Source organism: Eulemur rufifrons, chromosome 6, assembly GCF_041146395.1.
Source record: "Eulemur rufifrons isolate Redbay chromosome 6, OSU_ERuf_1, whole genome shotgun sequence".
Taxonomy (NCBI): Eukaryota; Metazoa; Chordata; class Mammalia; order Primates; family Lemuridae; genus Eulemur; species Eulemur rufifrons.
In genome coordinates this window covers 54,244,103-54,268,268 of record NC_090988.1, presented here as the reverse complement: position 1 = coordinate 54,268,268, position 24,166 = coordinate 54,244,103, and the positions used below count along the sequence as shown (strand labels likewise).

At 57.5% G+C, this 24,166-nt stretch overlaps 1 protein-coding gene across 1 annotated transcript in view; it reads right to left on the bottom strand.

Annotated features, from left to right (window-relative positions):
• Nucleotides 1-23,740, bottom strand: part of PDE2A (phosphodiesterase 2A) — a 92,945-nt gene extending 69,205 nt beyond the window's left edge. Inside the window, exon 1 of the mRNA XM_069471021.1 lies at nucleotides 23,456-23,740. Coding sequence (XP_069327122.1) covers nucleotides 23,456-23,526 — 71 coding nt within the window. The 5' untranslated portion in view covers nucleotides 23,527-23,740. The remainder of the gene's footprint in view (nucleotides 1-23,455) is intronic.
• Nucleotides 23,741-24,166: the final 426 nt, after the last annotated feature.

Below are 24,166 nucleotides of genomic sequence, written 5' to 3'. Positions count from 1 at the left end.
TGCCGTGGCGTCAGCCTAGCTCACAGCAACCTCAAACTCCTGAGCTCAAGCGATCCTCCTGTCTCAGCCTCCCGAGTAGCTGGGACTACAGGCATGCACCACCATGCCCGGCTAATTTTTTCTATATATATTTTTAGCTGTCCATATAATTTCTTTCTATTTTTAGTAGAGGTGTGGTCTCGCTCTTGCTCAGGCTGGTCTCGAACTCCTGAGCTCAAACGATCCGCCCACCTCGGCCTCCCAGAGTGCTAGGATTACAGGCGTGAGCCACCGTGCCCGGCCGAGAACCCTTTTCTATACCCGAGTCTGACTGCCTCACCCCCACCCACATGGCTCCCCGGTGCCCGTGGGACCAAGTGGAACCCTGTTCTGGCTTCCAAGGCTTTCTAGGCTCTCAGGCTGGGCAAAGCCTCCTCTCCTGCTACGCCCACACTCTGCCCTCTGGCCTCACTCCCCACCGCTCCCCAGCACTTCTCGTCACTGTCTGGAGGAGCCCATCCTCCCCACCATGCTGTCAGCTCCAGGGGACAGGACTTTTTCTGTTTTGCTTACTGCTGTTTTGCCCCAGCATCTAGAACAAAGCTTGATCCAGAAGAATTGCTCAGAAAGACATCTGTGGACAACAGGAATCAGTGGTTTTCCTTCCAGACAGGTCTCCCATTTTTGTAGGACTTACCCAACTATATCTGTTTCCCTGTGTGACCCCCGCACCCCGCATCAGACTGGGGCTCCCCTAGCAGAGACTGGGTCTGATTCAGCTCCGTGTCCACGTCCAGCATGAGGCTGGGCACAGAGAGCAGGAGTCAGGGACAGATCAGGGGCAGAGCCTAGGGTGTGGCAACCCCCTCTCTGAGGCTCAGGGACATCTGGAAGGTGGGGCCACTTGGACCAATCATCCCAAGGATGTAGCCTCCAGACTGCTTCCTCTTCCCCATATGAACCCTTTTCTGAAGTCACTATCCAGCCCCTGCCCTGCTCGCATACTCCCAGGGGCGGGGAGCTCACTTTCTTACCAGCCAGCTCCTTCCCCTGTGGGGTGGCTCTGCGTGACTCTGACTCCTCCCACAGCACCATCCTGTCAACCCCTGATCATTCTGAGCCAAATTCCCATGGAAACCAGGAAGAAAGATGAGCAAAGGGAGGGACAGATTCCAGCTTTCTCAGCAGCTCTAACAACTTTTTCAGCTTTGGGCAGAGGTGGGAAAAGGAGCTCTTGGCTCTCAGCCTACCCCTGGGACAGACAGTGGGCTCAAGGCGCTCAGGATCCCCCCACCTCAACTGCCATCCTCAGGAACCCGCAGCAGCAGGGCAGAGGCAGTCTGGAGGAGCTCTCCGGCACGCTCCACCGCGCCACATCCCCTCGCTGAGCCCCCACACAGCCCGTGCCTCCTTACTAAGCCCCAGGCAATCACTGATCACCCCCTCACTGAGCTCCAGTCTTGCTCGCATCCCCACGCCCCACCCCCCACTCCCAGCCCCATCTCTTCCTCTCAATGGCACCTCCTGCCTCCCAGTCTGCAGGACCTGGGGTGGGGGAGGGGTACTTCTTTGACTCCAGCCCTAGAAGAGCTTGCCCTGGTGGCAGGCTGGGTGAGTGGATAGAGAAGGCAGGCTGGTCCTCTGCCAAGGTGGCCACCCAGAGCCCCACCCAGCCCCACCCAGACAGCTGCAGCCCCGAGGCTGCCCTGCTCTCCTCCACCGGCTATTCCTGTGCTGGCGCCGCTCCAGGGGGCCTCGAGCTGCAGTCGGTCACTGATCCCAGTGCACCCCAAATGCACACACCAGGGCTGCTAAAAGCTGAGCCCACCAGAAACACCAGGACATCTGGAAATACCAAGAAAGCATAAACAACGGAGACCCAAGGCCCCATGCTCTGAACACCCCTTGACAACTCAGAAACTGTCCTACAGGGCTTCAAAGCTCCAAGAACTCCCAGAGCCTCATTCTTTAAGAAAATCAGAGTGTCTATCATAACACCTCGCCATTCGAAGAGTCTGTGCTTCTTATGTTATTCTATGAACGCGAAAGCCCGAGGTCCTGAGACCATAGGAGTCCAAGATCCTATCACCCTATTATTTAGCCCTACTGCCTGGGGTGCCCTGACTCCTGGGCTCCAACACCCAGTTTCCACGTCCCTCAGAGCCTGATAGTCTGTCCACTGGAGTCCCTGTGAGACCAGGTAATGGGGATGTCACTCCTGTGCATGCCACGGTGGGGGATGCTGAGGACAGGGATTGGGGGAGCAGGAAATGAACACCCCCGTCCAGGCAGTGTCAGGGGAGCAGCGGGCTGTCTGGAGGTGCAGACGGGGAGGGACACGGTCCATGGGGGTGAGTCAGTCTAACCCCTCCACTCTCCAGCTGTGTCACCCTACACAAGTGGCTCCTCAAGGCACCGTGTCCTCACTTCTAAACTGGGGGTCAGCTGGTCTTCCTCGGAAGGTGGTTGTCAAGAATAAATGAGATGAGGCTCTTAAGTATGGAGCACAGAGCTTGGCACACAGAACAGCTCAGAAAAGGACAGTACTGTTGACCTCATTCCCCAGCACACCTCAGAGCCCTCTGGCAGTGCCCATGGTTTGGACATAGGGATGTTAACCCTTCCCTGGCTGCCCAAGCGATGTGGGACTCTGCCCCCCGCCCCCCCCCCCCGCCGCCAAGCTTCCCCCAAGCCCACGTCATCTCCTCCCTCCCTTCCCCACCTTCCCTGGCAGCCGGCAGTCCTCAGTTTAGCAGACAGGCCTGAAAAGAGGGGAGAGCTGGGCTAGAATCAGGAAAGCCCTCCTAATTCTGGGCCTCAGTTTCCTTATCTGTACAGGGACAGAGTGGGGCCTTGCGTGGACAGCCCACGGCCGTAGGATTCAGCCTGTGTGGCCGTGGTGGCCCCTGTGGGCAGGCCTGGCAGGGGGGAGGAACCAGTGGAAGCCACTCTCCTGGGGCCCAGTGACAGGGTGGGGGCAGGGAGCCATATGGGACTAGGCAAGGGGACCCCAATGTGGCTCCCCACCCGAGGACTCCCAAATGCTAGAAGAGAATTTCATCATTTCTTTGCACCTGGCAAAAACCCACCTCCCAGGAGACCGGGTCCCTCATCCCAGAGCCCCTCAGCCTGGCTGCTTCTGGCCAAACCATTTCCAGATTTGGCCCCAGGTTCTTCCCCTCACACCCCTGCATGTGTGGGGAGGAGTCCAGCCGCCTCCCCTTTGCTTACATCATTCCCCACGCATGGGGAACCTTCTCCCTCTTCTCTGCCAATTAAATCTTAAACACCTTTACAGGGGAAGGGAGGGGAATGGGCATCGGTGACCACCTTCTACGTGCCAGGCCCACCCACTCTATTCTTTCATTTACACTTCGTGATATTAGCCTGATTTTAAAGTTGATGAAACTGAGGCCCTGGGACCTGAAGTCACTTGTTTAAAGTCACGCAATTAGAAATGGTACAACAGCAATTCCAATCCCACCCCTCCTGGCTCCCAGGCTCATGCCTTCTGCACAGGCTGACTCCTGGGAGGAGAGCCCCGGGCCTCCCTCCTGACTCCTTCTTTGGCTTCAGGGCTGCCCTAAAGCAACTCCTCCCAGCCAAGCGGTCCCCAGAGCTCCAAAAGGCAGTTCTCATGATCCTTTCTTTCACCCCAAGTTGGAGGCAGCCTAGAGCCCGGGCCGTGCTTCCTGATTGATCGAAAGGTGCTCGATCAGCAAAGGCTCCTGTCGTGGGGCTGGGAGACGTGGCGTTCTGTTTCTAAGCACCCGTCGCTATGGAAGCCAGGTGCTGCCAGCCCAAGGCCTAGCAACAAGGCATGGCTCAGGGTGGAGGCCATCATCAGGAGGGAGCTTCCTTGGAGGCAGCCAGCAAGAGAGAGGAAGGGTGGGCTACATCTGTTCTCCGGGATGGAGGGCTGGACCTGCTACCCGGGCTGGGCTTGCAAGAAGGAGGCAAAGAGGTCAAGACCAGGCAGGCCCTGAGAGACAGACACAGAGATGAGGGCACGGAGCAACATGCAGAGACAGGCAGAGGGAATCCAGAGACGGTGAGAGGCAGAGACACCATCAGAGAGAGAGATACAGGAAGCGGAAGAAGACAGGAGCTGGTCAGAGTGGCAGAGACCTCTTAGAGACAAGAGGCAGGGAGGGCCAAACTCCCAGCAAGGCCCTCCGCACTCCCAGGGAGGGAGAGGGTGCAGCAGACAGTGGGGGAGAGCGCAGGGCAATGACGGAGATGGATGCAGGACAGAGGAGATGAGCCTGAGGCAGGAGGCAGTAGTAAAGGCAGAGGACTAGGAGCAGAGCGGCCAGGCAGGGCAGCGCGGAGCAGCCGGCAGCAGGGCAGAGTGGCAGCAATACCAGGGCAAAGCCACCGCGTCCTTGGCCCTTCCTCCTCCGTCTGCCCACCAGTGGCACGGGTGTCACCAGCCTTGCACCACCATCCTACCACCCTGGGCTCTCCTCCAGAACACAGAATCATCTGGGCGCAAACCTCACAAGAGTCTCCGGAGGTCAGGGGTCACATGTCTCCCTTGCCCCCAAGGAGACAGGTCTTGCCCAAGATCTTACAATGACGCAGTGTCTGAGTAGCAGCAAGTCAGGCCTTGGGAATCCCAGCCCAGCCTCCTTCCCCACCCCCGCCCCACCCCCACCCCAAGAGAGACCACGCCTTAGTTGCCCAGGGAGGCTCTCTTAGCGCAGAGAGCCTCACTTGTCTGCAAACCAGAGTGAATGAGAAGATGGCAGGGCCCGAGACAGGACCCCTGGGACAGCAGAGCTCCAGCCCCACCCCCAAGTTTACTTCCTTCCTCCTCAGCAACACGCCCTGTGGGGCAGAACGTGGGACACAGCTGGCCATTTCAGGGCTGGGACTAGGCAGGCAGGCTCTGGGGACCCAGTGCAGCCCGGCCCTTGGGGTCAGGGAAGTGGCAGGCACTTGACAGGCAACAGCTCATTTAATGCCCCCAGGAACCTGGTAGGGATGAAGAGGAAAGCTCTGCTCTGACACCCCCAGCCCGCAGCCTGCCCAGGACACCCCCAGCTCTCCTGAGGCCAGTGCAAGCTAGGGGGCCTGGTGGAGGCTCCTCCATGGGGTGGGGGCAGCCAAGAAGGCGGGTGACCAGGCTGGCTCAGGAGCCCCTCTCAGAGGGAGAATGTCGGGTGGCCTGGGGAGGGTCCCGAGCCCTGCTCTGGCTGCCACTGCTCCTAGCACCAGAAGCCCCTTCTCTCCTTGTCAGGATGGGTGACAGCACTTGGCGAGACTGTCAGGTGCTAATATCTCTCCCTCCCTCCACTCCACATCCCACCCCCGCCCCCACCCCCGCAACTCTGAGCTAACTGTCCATGGGATCTGATGGGTAACACTGTCAGCTGAACCTGACAGCCAGCTCTGGGAGCTCAGAGGCACCCTGCCAGTCCTGGTCTTTTCAGACACAAGGGAGGAGCAGGACAAGATGAATAAAGTGCCTACTATGCGCCCCTTTACATCTATTATCTCATTAAACTGCCCATGGAGGTCTCCGAAGGCTGTGTGGTAGGTCGCCTTGCCTCCCCGCAGGTCCCGGCCTCCCTGCCCATCTTCACCACAACAGCGTAGGGCGGCTCTCACAGCACCCACCCCAAGATCTGCCTCTGGGGCGGGGCGGGCTGGGGTGGGCTGGGCAGCAGTGGGCACACATAGGCACCTGGGAGCTGGGAGTTTGATCCTCAGTGTCTGCAGTGCCCATGGTAGGGGCAGTAGGGGGAGACAGGGCAGGCGTGGGGCCGCAGGTGAAAGGCAGGAGGAAGGCAGGAGCAGAAGGGGCAGGGGGAGGCAGGCAGCTGCACACCAGCCTCACCCCACTCACCCCACCCTACATACACTGGACTTGGGCTGCAGCCTAGAAAATCGACCCGTGGCGCCATACTCCCTTGGGCCCCAGTTCCTGGAAGGCGGCGCTGCAGGGATGATCGATCCACTGCCTCCCAGCCTCCCCTTCCCACTGCCTGAAGGCCGCCTCCTCCACGCAGCGCCCTGGCCCTCCAGTGTCACAGCTAGGGTGTGAGTCGGGGCAGCCTGGGGACAATAAGCAGTGACTCTTCATCACCTCTGCAGCCCAGCATTCTGCTCACTCCTCAGGAACCCAGGCTGGGTAGATGGGTGGTGCAAGAGCAAGAGCCAATATGGTAGCTTGTGTTCCTGTACACACGTGTGCCCATGCATGTGTGCCTGTGCTGAGCCAGCAGAGCAGAGGAGTTGTGAATGCAAGATGTGAGCCATACAGAGCGGAGTTCAAATCCCAGCTCCTCCCTTTCCTAGTGCAAGTCACTTAACCTCTCTGAGCCTCAATTTCCTTATCTGTACAGTAGGGTTACCAACGAACTAACAGGATGCATGAGATTATACACACAGAGCTCTGGCACAATGCTTGGCATATAATACTTTTTTGATACATGAAAGCTTTTATTAGTGTTACTGTGAGCACACATGCGGGTGTGCCTGTACGGGTGTCCGTGGGAGGCCCAGGAGGGATTTCGGGCACTCCAGCAAGGTGGTGCAGGTGGGAATGCAGGCTGTTTCCTAACCTGGGGCCCTCTAGAATGGGGGCTGCAGCTAAACTCAGCTCGGCCTCAGAGGAGCAAGACCCTCTGCACCCCCCGTCCCCCAAAGAAAACCACCTGTGCCGGGCGAGGCTGTGTGGGGAGATGGATGGCTTGGTGGCCACCAGACAGGACTGGTGATTAGGAGGCTAACGGCCCGGCATCCGGAGACGAATGGGAGGGAGGCTGAGCTGCAGGGCCATCCATCAAGGCTGGCAGGCGCAGCAGTGGCGCACAGCGGGCTGGGAGAGAGGCACGGGGAGAGCGGAGAGTTGGGGGGAGTGTAGACAAGCCGAGGGCCCGGCAGCGGGGCCGGCCCAGACGCTGACCTGCTGTAACCCTGGATGAGTCACTGCTAGCTTGGGACCTCCGTTTCTTCAACAGAACAATGGGGCTAAAGGTCCCTTTCTGCCCAGATAAATTTCAACACAGCAGGCCCAATATCAAGCCCCAAGGCCAAGAAGAGCCCTGAGGAGGGTGTGAGGGGCTCAGGGGTGCCCTGGCCTCCTACAGGTGCCCAGCTCAGCCTAAGGTTCCTGAGGGTGAGGAGGAAGGGACATAGCATAGGTCTGGGCTGAGCGCCCGATGACCCAAGTTAGAATCAATTTCTGAGCCTAATCCCTTGCCGACCTTAGCCAAGCCCCTGACTTCCCCTTCCTTCCCTGGACAGCCCCCTCCCTACCACACACACACCAAGCCAATCCGCCTGACACAGTGAGGGGGGGCCGTCAGCACAGCCCTTGCCCATGCAAATTTCATTCAAACAGAGGGCAAAGTCACCCATGTGCTCTCCCCACCTTTTGGAGGTAGCGGTTACCTCGGCCAGCAAGGCCGGGGCAAGAGGTCCTAGCTGGGGTCTAGCAGGACCTGAGCAGAGCCCAGAGTCTCAGGCTGTCCCTAATGACTAAAGCGAGCTTGAGCAGGTCACTTTCCTGCTTTGGGCCTCAGCTTTCCCACCTCTAAAGTGAACCCTCCCACTTAACAATCAAATAAGCAACAACAAAAGTCTTCAGCGCTCCTCTTTCCTCCCGGGACAAACGCAAACTCCTCACTGCATGTCCTTCCTCCCAGGTCTTGGCCAGCCCCAGCTGCTCCGTGTTCTCTGCTCCACATCCCACACTCGGCCGCGCAGGGCTGTTGCCACCCTCCCATCCCACACCGCTTCACCTCTGGACCTTGCTTCTCCACTGGAAACCCCCCTCCTCGCTTGTCAGGGCCAGAAGCGTCACCCTCCTGCAAAGCCACTCACACAGCACCCTGGGGAGCCGAGCCAGGCCCTCCTGCAGAGACACCAGTGGGCCCCACACACCTTCCCTGAGGCCTAGACCAGGATGTGTCTGTCCCCTCACCTCCTTCAGCTCCCCCAGGGAAGGGCCAGGCCGGGCCTCATTCTCAGGGCAGGGGAAAGGGTGGACAGCCCAGGGCCTCCAACAGGAATAGGGCTCAGAGATGGTGGAAGGAAGGGAAAGAGGAGGAAAGGCGGGAGGAAGGAAAAACAGGAGGAAGGAACAAAGGAGGGAGGGTAGAGAAACAACTGTCCCCGAGGTCCCTTTGGATCCAGCAATCTGAATAAACCCCAGTCCACTCCCGAGAGAGCCCCATGCCCTGGCCCCTGCCCCATGCCCCCAGGCCCCAGCCCCTGTCACACACACCAGGACAAAGGCCCAGAGCCCAAGAGGTCTGTGGCCTCCGCCGCTGAGCCCTGACTGGAGGCTAAGAGCACCACTCGGTCGTCATAGCGATGCTGGCTGCTGTCATCACTAATTCATCTCCTGAGCCCTGGGAGGCCAGCGAGGTGTGAGGAGAGCTGGTCAGAGCTGATCAGAGCGGCCACTGGGCGCAGGAGCCTTGGGGCCTTGGGCCTGGGGGAGGGGCAGGGATTAAACTCTCTCACCCCAGTCCAGCTGTGTCCCTCCCTCAGCCCCCAGTGCCCTGGTAAGGAGGAGGAGCACAGCCCTTCCCCTCGTCTGCCGTGCGCACCTACTGTGTGTCCAGCTCGGGCCGACTGCAGAGGCGAGGGCAGCACCCCGCCAGCCCCTGCGAGCCAGGGCCCAGGCCCAGCTCTCTCGAACAGGGCAGGGGGTGCCCTCCTAATACCACCGTGCCTGAGGAAGGAAGGGGAAGGAAGGAAGAAAGAGTTCACATGTTGTGCCCTCTCCAGGCAGGCACGTACCAGGCATCTCTAAAAAGTAACTCACTTACTCCTCCCAGAACACCTCAGGGCCAGAGTTATTACTCCATTTTACAGATGCCTGGATGCTCTCTCTGCCTAACCCCTCCAGCCAATCCTATGCCTTCCTCTAGGAAGCCTTTCTGGAGGCCCCACCTGATCTTACCGCTGCCATCTCTGAACTCCCAGCAATGGTGGGTGAGGGTCCCAGTCTCCCCCATCAGGCCGGGTTGGGGCTCCTCCTCCTCCCAACCCAGGCTGTAGAGGCCACAGTGGGAGGCTCTTCCCACCCAGCTACCCTCCTGGCAACAAAACCACTCAACCAATGCGGGCTGGATCTTTCCATGGTCCTGAACCCTCCCAGGCCTCTCCCTGGAAGTCACCAGCTCCTCAGCCTGGAGGAGAAATGCCAGGCTCCCGCCTGCAAGGCCCTCTACACACGTTGCCTATATTCTTCACTCACAACCAGGAAAAGGAACCTATTTGGAACAGGAGAATGCGAATAAAACTAACATGCAGTCACGCAACAAAGCATTTATTGAGCACCTACTATGTGCCATCCATGCATTAAGCTTGGGATACAGTAGTGAGCAAAACAGACCCAATCCCTGCCCTTGTGGGGCATTTGGTCTAGCAGAGCCAGCACTGAGGCCTGCTTTGCTCATAGTATCCCACCTGACCCTTACACTATGTACGAAGGTGGGTGGATATTGTCATGGCCACTTTGTGGCGGAGGAAATGGCAGAGCTTGCGGTGATAAAGGAAGCTGCCCAAGGCCACATGTGAGTAACGAGTGAAGGCAGCATTCAAACCCAGATATGTCTCACTCCCAAGTCTCATTCTCGGTCTGTTCCTGGGTGGGGGCTGGGGGGTGTCACAGACCTAGTCCCTGCCCTCAAAGAGTTTATAATCTAGTACCTGTCCCAGTTCTCCCATAGGTGCCACTGGAAGGTGTTCCTTGTGTCTGATCTGAATCCCTCGGCCTTGGCCTCTCTTTGTTAGGGCCTCGGTGGGCCAGAGGATGGACTTTCATCTCTTTGCAGACACCTGGGGTGCTTCCACGAGCTCCTGGCCCTTTCTCCACCCCCACCTTGCACAGAGGCCTCCCCCCACAGGAGAGAGCGAGGTGTATGCTCTAAAAATACCTTAATCCCTCCCTGCTCGCGCTCTAATTAAGCTGAGTGAGTCACTACTTTAAGTAATTTATTGCTAGTTACATAATTGCTTTAATATTTGCTTCTAGAACTGGGGAACAAAAGTGTCCCCCTTCTTTTCAGGGAATTGTTAATCCACAGAGTACGGTTTACAGTCCTTGAGTTGGGGGAAGGATGGAGACAGGGTGGTGTCATCGTGGCCAGCCCCACTCCAGTCTGGACCAACAGATGGCCTTTTCCACCAGGGCCATGGGGCAGCCCTGGTCCCATGAGGGGTAGGTGTGTGGAAACACCAGTTCTCTACTCTCAGTCACCCACTCTGTGGTTTCTGAAGCCACTGCTTCCAGCTGATCCAGCCCTCACGTCCAGGGCCTGCCCTCAGGAGACCATGGCCCGGGCATCCCTTCCCTGCCTGGCCGTGGGGACCACCACCCAGAGAGGGGAGCAGCTCCCTGGCATCTTCCTCCTCCGTGTGCCCAGGCTGTCAGCACCAGGAAAACCCAGCACCTCTCACGGCCCTGTAAGAAGCCACCCCCCAAAGGGGATTGACTACAAAGGGCATAAGGGCAGCTTGGGGGGATAAAAATATTCTTTTCTTGATTGCCGTAATGGTTACATGACCGTATATATTTATCAAAACTCATTACACACTTCAGATTGGTGACTTTATTGTTTGTAAATTATATCTTAATAAAACAGATGTAAAAAAACAAAAACAAATTTTAAAAAAGATGTCACACCCCCATCTTCTGGGCCCCAGAGCAGTAACAGCTGTGCAGAATTGGCCAGCATGCAGAAACCGAGCCGGGAAGTGCAAAGAACCAGCTGTGGAGGGCGCATAGTAGGTGCTCACACGGGAGATGTTTGTTTCACTTGGTGCCAATTAGCGAGGACTCGCCAGGCACCTCCCGAGTGCACCTGCGCACCCCTTGCTCTCATTAGCTCTCCCTGCTCTCCTGCAGTCCGGAGAGGGCTGAACCGCGGGCCAGGTCCATTACACACTTTGTCTCATTTAATCCCTGCCACAGCCCTAATGAGGATAACGAGGGGGGCTCTTTTATCCTCCCCTTTCCACAGACAAGGGAACAAAGGTGGCAGAACGCACACAAGCCTTGCAGTTAAGAAGCCGAGGAGCTGCGATTTGAACCAAGGGACAGTCCCCAAGGCTTGTGCTCATGATCAGGCTCCTGCCCAGCACTAACTGGTGTGGGCAGGAAGCCCGCACGGAGGACGTGCCCTCTGACCCCAGGCCTTGCATAATGAGGATTTCACTGGTCTTGTACATAGGGGCAGGGCACGCCCAAGCAGAGGAGGCAAGTGGGCGTGCGTGCACTCAGAGAGGTGGCGAGAGGCAAGGCCGGCTTCGGGAAGGAGGGAACTGGGTCAGGCAGCAAGCCTGGAAGAAACACAAAAGAATCAGCAAGGTCTGAGAAAATGAGGCAGGCGGGCTCAGTGGTGCCAGCCTGGGGGCTTAAGTGCTTCTCAGGCCCTGAATAGCTAGGGCTCCTCGCTGCTGTTCCTGGCTCACTACCTGCCAAAATTGTCCCTGTCCAGTTTCCTGGCCCTAATCGCCCACTCATACCCACACTCGCCCCTCACTGGGCACAGGCAAAATCTTTCATCCCAGAGCTTGACAGAGACTCGGTGGAAAACAGTCAACGATGCCATGTGGCGTGAAGAGCTCCAAGGCTGGGGAGCACGGAAAGGCCCCTACCAAGGAAGGGGAAGTCTTCCTGGAAGAGAGGACGCCAAGACCTAAGGAATGATAGGGATTAGCCAGGTAGAAATCGGGGGCATCGGGGAAGGGTGTTCCAGGCAAAGGGAACAGCCCGTGCAGCAGCCCAGAGGTGACAGATGCCGCACGCATGGAGGAAGGCACGCGGCAGCTCAGTCTGGCCACGTCTGTGCTGCCAAGTGTGAGCGTTTCTGAGGTGCACCGCGCGTGCTGAATCACATCTGTGCTGCACGTCCGGGTGTGTGTGCCAGAGTTGTGTGCATGGGTGTCTCAGTTCTGTTTCTTTTTTCTAGGTTAATTTTTAGATTAAGCCTGTGTGTGTTTCTCAGTGTCTGTTGAGGTCTATGTTGTGGGTGCATATTGTGGGTCCCTCCACGTCTGTGCGCTGTGGCCTGCTGTTCTGTGGGGGGAGTTCCTCTGTGCCTATTGAGTTTCTTTCTCTCCGTACATCTGTGTTCCTGTGCGCGTCCCTATGCCTAGCTTGTGCCTGGGTCTCCGTGCTGCATGTTTGTGGCCAGGACACTTCCTTAGCTCAGGCAGCTGGGGCTGGGAGGAGAAGCCTGGGGCAGGGAGGTGCCAACACTGGGACCCAGCTGCACCCAACAGCACCTAATGACCGTCAGGGAGATGCTAATCGACACTGATATGAGTCAGCTGCCCAAGGGCCAGTGAGGCAGAAAGTGAGTCCCCACCGGCACACGGATGAGCTGGCTGGACCCAGGTCCCCGAACCCCGAGCACCATAAGGGGCTACCCTCACCAATTCAGCTCCCAGGGAGGCCCGAGGCCCAAGGCCCAGGCTCTGGACAGCAAGAAGAACTGAGGCCCAACTCCTGGAGGAAGGTCTTCAAAGGGAGGCCTTTTACGAGACTTGGCAGTGGAGGGGCCAGAAGTGTCATCAGGAGAAGATGCAGCGGTGACACAGCTTTGCTCTTGGGGGCCTGTGTCTCAGGGGGTGGCCTATGGGTGCCATGGATGGGTACTCTGGAGCGTGGAGGCCGCAGGCAGCATGAGGCAGGGAGGGGTAGCCCTGAAGGGGGGTCCAGAGCTGCCGCACACCTGCACTGGTGGGCGGACACCGAGGAACGAGGGCCACAGCTCAGGCAGGGAGCTGGGGTAGAGGCTGTCACTCCTCTGACCTGTCTGTGCCACTTGTACGTCCTCAGCCACCTTCAGTACTGCCCCTCACCTGGGTCTCCACACCAGCGTCCTCACTGGCCCCCCAATTTACCCTTCCCTTTGAGCTTCCTAAACCAGAAGGTAACCCCGGCCTGACCCCGCTTAAACCCCACTCTCCTTCCCTGTGTGACCTGTGCCTCCCCGCCTTCCTCTCCACCACTGGCCCGTCCTCCAGTCCCGGAGCCCCAGACCTGCACCCTCCGTTTTGCTGTCCTCCCTCCACTCTGCTGTCCTCCACACCCTGCTGTCCTCCCTCCACACTCTGCTGTCTTCCACACCTCTGCTGTCCTCCACAATCTGCTGTCCTCCACACTCTGCTATCCTCCCTCCACACTCTGCTGTCCTCCGCACCCTGCTGTCCTCCCTCCACACTCTGCTGTCCTCCACATCCTGCTGTCCTCCACACCCTGCTGTCCTCCCTCCACACTCTGCTGTCCTCCACATCCTGCTGTCCTCCACACTCTGCTGTCCTCCCTCCACACTCTGCTGTCCTCCGCACCCTGCTGTCCTCCCTCCACACTCTGCTGTCCTCCACATCCTGCTGTCCTCCACACTCTGCTGTCCTCCACATCCTGCTGTCCTCCACACTCTGCTGTCCTCCCTCCACACCCTGCTGTCCTCCGCACCCTGCTGTCCTCCCTCCACACTCTGCTGCCCTCCCTCCACACTCTGCTGTCCTCCCTCCACACTCTGCTGTCCTCCACACCCTGCTGTCCTCCGCACCCTGCTGTCCTCCGCACCCTGCTGTCCTCCACACCCTGCTCTTGCTGGACCCTTTGCCGGGAACACCCTTCCTCCTCTCCTCTGCCTGGAAAACCCTTTTTGCTCTTTAAGGCTAAGACCCAGCGTCACCTCCCAGGAAGCGCCCTCATCAGCGGTCCTAGCATTCACCCCACAAAGTTGATGGCCTGTGTCTGGGTGTGCCTGTCACTAACAAAGAGGAGAGCAAGGACTGTTTGGTCCCTCTCCGTGGCCAGGGTGAAGTGACAAGCACAGGGCAGGGTACACCAGGGCATCATCCAGGACAGGTGGGATGAATAAGCAGGTGACCGGTGGGGGGCCAAGGCATACCGAATCCTGAGAATGACATTCTTTGGCAGCCTCATGCTGCCCGGATAGGGAGCAGGGCAGTTGTGGCAGGAAGCAGCTCCCAGGCCAACGGTGGCCGACTAGGTGCATGTGGGCACACTCAGGAAGCACTGGCAGTGCCTGGCCACCCACAAGACCTGTGGGTGTTCACAGGCAGGGCCTGGCTTCCGACTCCAACTCTGAGACCAACCGGCTGTGTGACCTTGGGCAAGTGCACACCCTCTCTGGGCTTCAGTTTCAGTTTGCCATCATCCATTTGTCCTTCTAGATCCAATTTCCACCCTCTCCTGCTGGGTTGTTTGTCCCAGAGGTTGACCATCTAGGCTCCCTTGCCCTAGCATCTACAGGGCAAGGGAACCCAGAGGCTTCTGCCCATGTGGGCGGGGCACCAGCAGGAGAGCAGAGGGTGCGAGGCCAGCGGGCTTGTGTGAGGTATCTAACCCTCACCCACCTGCCTCCTGTGACACGCAGTGGCTGCGGCTACAGTCCCTAGAGGGCCGTGCCTTCTGCAAGTCCCCACTCTGGGACCTGGGGCCCTCTCCTTGCCCCTCAGGCTTCTTGGATGCCGGTCCTGAGCACCTCGACAGGCCCTGCTGGTTCCCTTAACCCCTCCCCATCTCCACAGTAGTTGCTTCACTAAATTGCCTTCAATTAAGCCATTGACGTGTATCATCTGTTTCCTCTCTACAAAACAGGGGTAGCTCCTTGAAGGATTGTTGAGGTGATCAAACAAGGTAATTTTAAAAGCATAAAGAGCACTCTGCACACGTTAGTTTTCTCCATCCGGCCCCCAAGTCCAACCCCACTCAGAGTTTAGGATAACTCCAAGCACTCTGGTGCGGGAAGGACGTGGGACAGTCTGCTTCTCTCCTCCCCTCCCCAACCCCCGCCCAGCCCTGCACCCCAGGAAGCCTCCCCCTCTGCCCCAATCAGGGGCGATGCCTAAGCCCCTCAACCATGAGCCTCCCACTCCAGAGCCCCCCATGACTCAGGACGTGCCTGTCTGCTGCTCCTGCCGGTGCTCAACAGCAAAGCTGCCTCGGACCTGCCTAGCTCTCTCCAACCCACCCCCCGCTCCACCCCAGAGTGGCCCCGCATCCAGCCCCTGCCTGCAGCCCCAGACTTCCAGGAAAACAAATTTCTCTCCAGTTTCCCAGGGAAGGGGATCTCCCTGCTTCCAGCTGGGCAGCCTAAGTCCACACCTTCCCACTGCCCAGGCCACCAGGGGGAGCACTCTGGGGACGCAAACCTTCCCGTGCCCAAGAAGGCCAAAGCACGTCGTTCTCTGGTCCCTCCATGGCAGCTACTGCTTGAAGGGACTTCAGAGAGTTTGCAACTAACTTCCCTGCTGGGGCAGAGGCCTCATCTGCAGCCTCCCTAACCAGGCTGTCCAGCACTGGCTCGCCCCTCCCCCCATGGATGGGAAGTTCGTCCCACCCTCCCAAGGTGTCCCTTCCCTGTGAGGATCACCCTGCCTCATTCACACTGAGCCAAGCCAGGCCTCCAGGACTCCCCCACAATCCCAGCACTGTCTCAGCACTAAGAGCTCAAGGAGACATTATAGGGCAAGCCTTGAATGTTACAGCAGTAGAAACCTAGAAAAAAAACACCTCCTGCAAAGATGAAGAAATTGAGGCTTCTAGAGGAGGCCCCGCCCCTGGCCCCACTCCACCACTGGGCTCCTCTCCATGGGGTCTCCATGCTCCACGGAATGGCAGACTTCACAAGTCCCCAGGAGGAGTCTCACAGCGTGCAGAAGCTCTGGTAGAAACTTCAAAGGCGGCATCTGTGGCCTGGGAGGAGTGGCCATGCCCAGGCGCTGGAGGTGGCCTCACACCACGGACTTGGATCTGCTCTGAGCGCCCCAGCTGCTCTAGGGGCTGCAAGCAGGGAGACTTCCAGGCAGACACACCTCCCTCTCTGCTCTGAGCCCTGCGGGGTGACCTGGGTTAATCACTGCCCCTCTCTGGACTTCAGTATTTGCATCCATACAAGAGGACTGGGCTGGGAGTCCCTGAAACTTAGTGAGGTATAGGCGTGGCCATTAGGAGTTCCTGGGGAGAATGGAACCTAGCCACTTCCCGGCCATGCCCAGCTCCTCAGTCCAGTAGCCGAGGGTCCTGGCTGGCCCAGCCTGAGCCTGAACACAAAGCCTGACTAGGAGGAGTCCCAGAGTCCCTGAGGGAAGCCCAGCCTCACACACAAATAAGAGGTATGACAGCCCCTTCAGCCCAAGTCCACACACATCTCTCGCTACCTTCAGGCAGGTGGGACCCAGGAGAGAAAGTGCTGAGTAGCCAGACGTTGGGCGTGGCCTTAGCGGTTAGCAGAGCAGGTGTCTGGGCCTCACACACATTCCCCCATCCCTGCACGCACACTCAAACACAGGCACCTGCAGACACACAGATACACACCCACACAGTTTTGCTAGAACGTGTGGACGTGACACCCTACACACGCACACAAGCCACACTTACATGCATATATCCTTTACCAGTCAGGCATAAAAATGGACACACATGCTCACATGCATGATTATGTCCATACTTTTATACAAAACTGACGCACACATTCTCACCCTCTCAGACCCACATACACGCATGTGCAACTGGAAGCTCCCAGTCAGGCACACACACACACACACACACCCCCCGAGACACAGATAGACACCAGTAAACCAACCAATTTCACCCTGCACCTCAGGATCGAGCAGATCACAACCCAATAGAAACCCAGACCCAACTGCAATGTCATTCTACATCCATTTCCAAATCTTGCCTGTCCCAGAACTGTGAGGAGAAAATTTCTTGTTCTCTGGATTAACCCCCTTCCGTGTGTCTGTCCCTGCCGTGTGGGGTCCAGCCTCTCCTCAGCCTTCATTCCTCCCTATGCCCCTTCAGCCGAGCCCTCTCATCCTGGGCTCGGTAGAGGCAGAGAGCGACGGGCCACCCTTCTCTTCACTCTCCACCTCTGCTGGTCCGGACTCTTCTCTCCCACCGGCCCTGCAAACCTAAGGAAGACCCAGGCTGCAACGGACAGTATGTGACAGCAACCCCTGCTGGAGACACGTGGCATTGCAGCACAGCTCTGCAGTACGCAAGTCATCACTCCCAGCCTAGGGCGGAGAGGAGGTGGAGAGAAAAAAGAGGAAGAAGATGAAGGGGAAGAGGAGGAAGAAGAAACTGAGAAGAAATTTGGAGGACAGAAGAGGAGCAAAGTGCTGGGCACGCCAAGGACGGAGGTTAGAAGCCTCAGGCTGACCTTGGTTTCTCCACTTCAACCCATTCAGCCCAAGCTGCAAGATCAATTCTCCCGAAGCCCAGCGTTAATCAGATCCTGCCCCTGCTCAAAACCCAGGGTGGATCCCGGAGGGCCAAACTCTGAGCCTGGACTCAGGTCTCTGGGACCCAGCTAGCCCACGGCTCAACCTCACGTCCCAAAGAGCACAGTCCTTTGTCTTCTGTCCCCTGGGCCGCGTCTTGCTCAGCTGCTCCTCTGCTGAGATGTCCCACCCCCAACTTTAAGGGTCCGTATCTCGCCTGTTCTTCAAGCCCTGGTCTTTGTCATCTGAAAAAACAACCTGTGGAAAGCACAGGAGCTTTGGAGGCAGACAGGCCTTTGCACCAGGCCTGGCTCTACCAGTCAGCGGCTACATGCCTGTGGGCAAGTTGTTTTCCCTCTCGGGTCCTGTTTCTTCATCCAGAAAACAGCCGTCTCTTGGGTTTGTAGAAAGGATTAAATGAGATCATAGATGTGAAAACAGTGTTCAGGTGGGAGTAAACTTCTGTGTGAATGTGTGGAGTCATAATTATGGGTTAATCCTTTTATCCCTGCTGCTGCCTATGCCCCCGGCACAGCAAGCCAGGCGATCCCTGAAGGAAGGGGTTGAGGCTGCTTCCCCGTTGGGCCCCACACCTCCCCGCACCCACCAGGGCCTGCTGTCAGCTGCCTCGGCAGCAGGGTGTGGATTTGGATCAAAGGAGGCAGTTTCACACCAGACTAACTGCAAATTCACACCAGACTACAACTCCCAGAATGACTCACAGACTGCCAAGGGCGTGGCCACAGGCTTAACCCTTTCTCACCAAGCCCTTGCTCCCCCTGTGATCTCTGGGGATTGGTCTCAGACCAGCAAGAGCAGCCTAGCAAGGTGGTCACAGAGATCCTGCAGCCCCTCCCACAGGGTGTCAGTACTTCTCACTATAGCCACCACCACCAGGGGTCCATTTCAGGCCTCCTTGTCACTCCCACAGGAGGACAGTCTCTGGGCTCTCCCCCTCCCGGCTCCACCGAGTGTTTCTAGAGTGTTTCTAGAAGTGTAGGTGAGTATGGGCAGTTCATAATGGCAGTAGCTAACCTTTATGAGTGCCTGCTGCATGCCTGGCGCTAAGCTCTGCACTTCCAGATTCTTCACAACCATCCATGCCGGGAAAGAATGATTACCTCCACTCCACTGTTCATATGAGGTTCAGAGAAGTTAAGTAACTTGCCCAGGACCACACAGCTATGGAGTAATGGTGCTGAAAGTTGAACCTACACCTGTCTGCCACCTTCTCTGTTCTATCTTCAATGCCTCATCTGAACAATACAAAGAATGAGAGCCCAGAAATCCTAGGATCCACAGACCTCCACAAGTACACTGTTGGGAAGTCCTCCTAGGTATCTGACTCAAATCCCTTTGGCTGCACCAAGCCCTGGTTGCCTCGTGTTTTTCAGGGAGGGCAGTGAGAAGGGTGACTTCAGGGACTTCAAGAACTGGGTCACGTCACTGGGGACCTGGCCTTTTGCAGGGAGCGAGCAGCTGAACAATGGGAGATAAATGTGTGAAAACATCCCTGTTACTAAATATATCAACTTCCCAGAGGACGGGGGTGCTTACAGGGATCCCATGGCCCCCACCCTGTAGGCCACAATCTTGTGGCTCAGACAAGCTGGGGCGCTCAGAGCAGCAGACAAGGCTGTTCTGGCTGTCCAGGGGGGCTGGGGCAGAGGGGCGGGAGCCCCGCATGGAAAGGGGTGATGTCTCATTCTTCCAACCAAAGCTGCCAAGCCCCAGCCGGCCGATTTGCATATTGCTTTGCATTCATTTGCATGCCACTTTCTGGATGGGGCCCACATTCTTCAGCCACTGCCTCTCTCTCGTTTCCAAGGTCTCTGTTCATTGAACACCCCATTCTCAAGCAAGGCAGGAGTCCTTGGCAGGCCTGGTCAGGAGCACTAGGAGAGACCAAGAAGTTGCAAATTTACAATGATGCCGACACATCAAGGCTGTTGGGGACACCTCCAGGGCAGAGAGCGCTTCCTATAGTCTAACCTCAATCCCCCACTCCTCTCCTGCTCCATCTCTGCCCAGTGCTTCCCCAAGCCTTGTGCTTCATGCTTAGGCCACTCTGAACTCCTACAGTCCTCGCATAAACGAAACCATGCTTGCTCTCACCTCATGGCCTTTGCACGGTATTTCCTCTTCCTGGAGCTGTCCCTCAATTCTACCTGCAGCGACTCTTCCTTCTAAGGCCAGCCCCACTGGTCCCTCCTCCTAAGTGCCCTCCCCTGACACTGGCACAGGTAGGGAAGACTCTGGGCTTCCCTCCACACGGTCACGGCTCTGTCCTTCTCCCCCAGGGCTGTCGTGTTCCACAGGGCAGCAGTGCGGTGAATGGCTGCTGAATGAATGAACACTGAATCCCCATCCCCCTCCCATCTCTCTCAGCACCCCAGTCTCCCTCTCCCTAGGTGGCTTCACTCTCCCCTGGGAGGGTCAGGGACTGACAGTCCCTCCAACTCTTCCTCCTGTCCTCAGGGACTTTTCCCCTCGGCCCCACAGCCCACTCTTTCGAAGCCAGGAGATTCTGCAGCCCGTCTCCACTGGTAGGAAGTTCTTCCTGTTGTCTATCCTCACTCCCTTTTCTGGCCATGCCTGCATCTTATTATTTTTGGAGAGGAGTCAGGGCCTGCCCCACCTTAGTTTCACCACTTGCAGTTAATAAGGCTGCTTATTCCTCCCACTCTCTGCCTGGGATGTGTTTGTACCACTCCTGGATCATTATGCCCCAGCCTGGCCCTGCTGAGGAGAAGGACAGTGACACAGGATGGAGAAAGGACATAAGGTCAGGCCCGGTAGCCTGGAGTAGCTGGGCCACGTAGAGAAGACCCAGGGCGGGTATAACCACCACAGGGGAAGGAAGGGCTGCCCAGGAGGGAAGGGATGAGCAGCCCGCTCCTGGGGGTGTGCAAGCAGGGGACTGAGTAGATCTGCAAGCATTCTGCAGAGAGGAGTCAATCAACTGCTAGAAAATGACCCAGGTGGTCTTAATGTCTCCTCCCACCCGGAGACTGCACTGAGCCCGGGTGCCCAGCCTTGTGCTGTGAGTGTGGTGGGGAAGCGAGAGGAGGCAGCTCCCGCCTTTCCGGAACACCTTGGCCAAGCGGGTAAGGGACTCACATACAGCGGACACTGAAGGGGAAGGCCGAGTCTGAGCCACATTTTTGGTCATGCACCGTCAGGGAGAGAGACGTTAGGGTGGGTCATGGGGTCGGAAGGAAGGAAGAACCAAGGAGGGCTTCCTAGGGGAGGCTTCCTTTCAAAACTCCATTTCCTATGAGGAAAATGTCATGCTCCTTAGCCTGGCATTGGAGACCCTACAGAACCTGGCCCCTTCTGCCCTTGTTTCCTCTTCTCAATGCCACTTCTTGCTCCTACCAATCCAAGCTCTTTCTGTCCCTTGAACATGGTGCACTTTTTCCCATCTACCCACCTTGACGTGCTGTTCCCTCTGCTCTTCCCTGCCTGGGTAATTCCTACCCATCCATCATGGTCCAACCCAAATGTCTCGTCTTCTGAGGCCTGGCTTGCTGAGGGCTCCCACACTTCCTCTGTGCAGCACTGCTCACGTGTGGGGTTGCTCGTTTCCACTGCTGCCTCCCTCATCAGACTGGGCGCTCCCCGAGAGCAGGGACTGGGTCAGTGTCTGCTCTGTGTCCCCAGTGGCCAGCCCACTGGACACAAGCAGGTACTGATGTTTGTGGAATGAATGAGTGAATGAGGGTAGGAATGGGATCGTGCTGAGTGGGCAGATTGCACAGGCCCAGGCAGCAGGAGCCTGGGGAGTGCAGGCCTGGCCCGATAGCAGCATGGCTGAGGGTGAGACTCCCAGTCCATTAAGACTGAAGCAGGGGTACTGTCAGGAGCTCTGCCTCCCCCCACCATTTGGCTAGATCCCAGCCAAGCCATCAGCAGTCCCTGGGGACAGGAGGCTGGAGTGGGAAGCAGGAAGAGTGGCAGGAGCTGCTTAGTGGGCAGGGGGAACAGGTTGGGGCGGGGTGCAAGGAGCATAAAAGCAGTTAACCCTCACTGAGCTGACCCAGCTCAGACAACCAGGAGGTTCTGGGAAGGGACTGAAGGAGAGGGATATCGGGAGTCTGGTCTGATGAAGAGATTCAGCCCCAGCCTTGCAGCTAGAGGAAGGTGATGAAGCCACAGCCTCAGTTTCCCTGTCAGGCAAGAGATGGCTCCAAGATCTCTGACCTTCTGCGTCTTAGCTAAAAACTTCACAAGGGTCTCTCCCACTGTCCTAGCCTACCCCCTGCTTGCCTGAGCCTTCCAAGAGATTTTCCCCTGCTGACAACCTGACTCTCTGAGGTCCCTCCACTCCACCCCCAACCCCAGTCTAAGCCTGAGCCACCGTGACACAACCTTCCCCATCCTCATCTGTCCAGCCTTTCCCAAGTTCTCGTGCATCTCCCTTCAGAAAGCCCCAGACCTCACTGATCCTGCATTGACTTGGCCTCCACTTCAGCCTCCTGGCCCCACCTCTGTCTTCCAGTTCAGACAGTGCCACTGAGGCAGGTTTCTAAAACCCAAACCTAATCATGTCCCTCCCATACATAAAACCTTCCCGGGCTCCCCAGGGCCCTCTGGATAAAGCCCGAGAGACCTGGAGTTCAAAGTCCTGCAGGACACACTCCTGCCTACCCCTGCCACCTCTTCCCTCCACTCTCTTTATCCAGCCTCCTCCCTGCTCCAGGCACAGCCCCATCCAAGCCCAGGGCCTTTGCTTATGCGGGTCCCACCTACCCCCACCTGTTAGCGGGAAGCCGATCTTTACTGCTTAATTATCCTCCAGCTATTTTATGTCCATGAAGCTTAGGAGGCCCCAGAGGGCAGGGCCCTTATTGCCTACTTCTTTTCTGCAGCTCCCCACAGGGTGTAGAATGAATTGTCCTGGGCTCACAGAGGTGCTCACACAGTCAGCCACCCCCTCCCTGCCTCAGGGGGCCACAGTGTCCCAGCTGTGTCTTCGATCACCAGGGGAAGGAAACAGCCACCCACACACACACACCAGCCACACAAGCACCAATATACGCACGCAGTAATATACACTAGCACCATGGTCACACACCCACACCAGAACACTTATGCTAACACACACCCACACACACAGCAACACTATTAATCACACACTAACAAATACTCACGCAAACATGCACCCACACGGAATAGACCCCAAAAATGCATATTGAGTCACTCTGTTTTACAGACATAGCACACATATTAACATGCATGCCAACATAGAAATTCAACCTAACACACACACTTACATACATATACACACCAGTCCGCACTCACACTCAGACACGTGCAGATAAACTCTCAGTCACACAAGGATGTTCACAAACAGGCTGCTTCACATCCAGCCATGAAGGACCCCAGCACTCTACAGGCCCCCTACACCTAACATGTCCCTTACTTCCCACATGTGTGCACACGCCCCTCACACAGCCTGTATGGGCCTGCACTTCCACTGACTTGGACACACACACACACACACACACACACGTCCCCTGCCATCTCGGCAGCCCGTAGCAGAGGGGCACCTTCATGGAGCCCCCCATTCACTTGCACAGGCACCCCCTGCACGTGGCCACACACAAGGCTGGCACACAGGGGCCTCATTCCAACCAGCTCCATGGCTCTCTTTATCTCATCCTGGGACAGAAGCTTTGGGGTAAAGTTGCATAAATGGTGTCCCTGAACCCCAATCCCCAATTCCATGGAAGGTGGTTACCCCTGACCCTCTCTTGCTCCAGAGCCCCTTTTATTCATATTTATATTCTCTCCCTTTCCCTCCCCCTCCCTCCTTTACACACACACACACACACACACACACACACACGCCCCCTTGGCGGTCCACGGCACTGTCTCTCTCCAGGGTCCTGAACCAGCCTATCTCAGCTCCCAGAGCTCCTGGGAACTCCTTAGCAAACCTCCCCCATCCCCAGCCCCTGAAGAAATGCTTCAGGTTCATTATCAACCCCTCCCCCAGCCAGCAGCCCCTTCTATGGGACCCCAGTCTCATCACCTCCTAGGTTGGTGCCAGGTACCCCTACACAGAGGCCCCCCAGGCTGTGGTCTGGCGACGGGGGAGGGGGTGCCCAGAAGCAGGATCGATCCTTCCACGTGGCTCAGCTCCATGCCAACCCCAGCTCCTTGGAGGGACTCCCAGGACCCTGGCTGTGCCACCTCTCACAGCCGCTCACCCAGACCCCAGCCCCTCACTACTACTCACGGCTCAGCCGGTCGCGCTGCCGGGTACTGCTGGCTCCTGCAGAGGATGGAGTGGCCGCATGCCTGCCCCATCACTCCTCATCGTCTGCCTCCCCAGCCAGACTAAGGTGGAACCTCGCCCTGTCCCCTCTGCCCAGAGTTCTGGGCAGGGCGCCCCCAGCAGGCACAGGGACTAAGAGCAATGGCCTGCCCCCCACTCAGCCTGGACTCAACACCCCAATCCAGCTCTGCTGCCCTGCTGCTCCCGCCTCTCCGGCTGCCACTGCCTCTGCTGCTGGCTGGCTCTGGGAGGAGGTTGGAGCAGGTCTGATAATGCAGAAGGGGGAGGGAGGAGGGAGGAGGGACGGAGAGAGGCCCAGACAGAGAGGCAGAGAGGGAGGGAGGGGTGGAGAGACTCTGGCTGGGAGGGAGGAAAAAAGACTCACACACACAGAGACGGAGAGATACACAGACGGAGACAGGAAGGGGGAGAGAAACACATGAAGAGGGAGAGGAGAGAGGGATCAGAGCCTCAGAGAGATCAAGATAGAAATACAAAGAGATCAGAGAGGCATAGGGAAAACACACACACAGAGGAACAAAGACAGAAAAAAGAAAAAAAAATAGAGGCAGAAATAGAAAGAGAGAGGTGGGGGGAAGGCAGGGGGAGGGAGGAGTGACTGATAGAGGAGCCCAAGAGAGGTGTGAGGATGAGGCAGTTACAATCCTCATG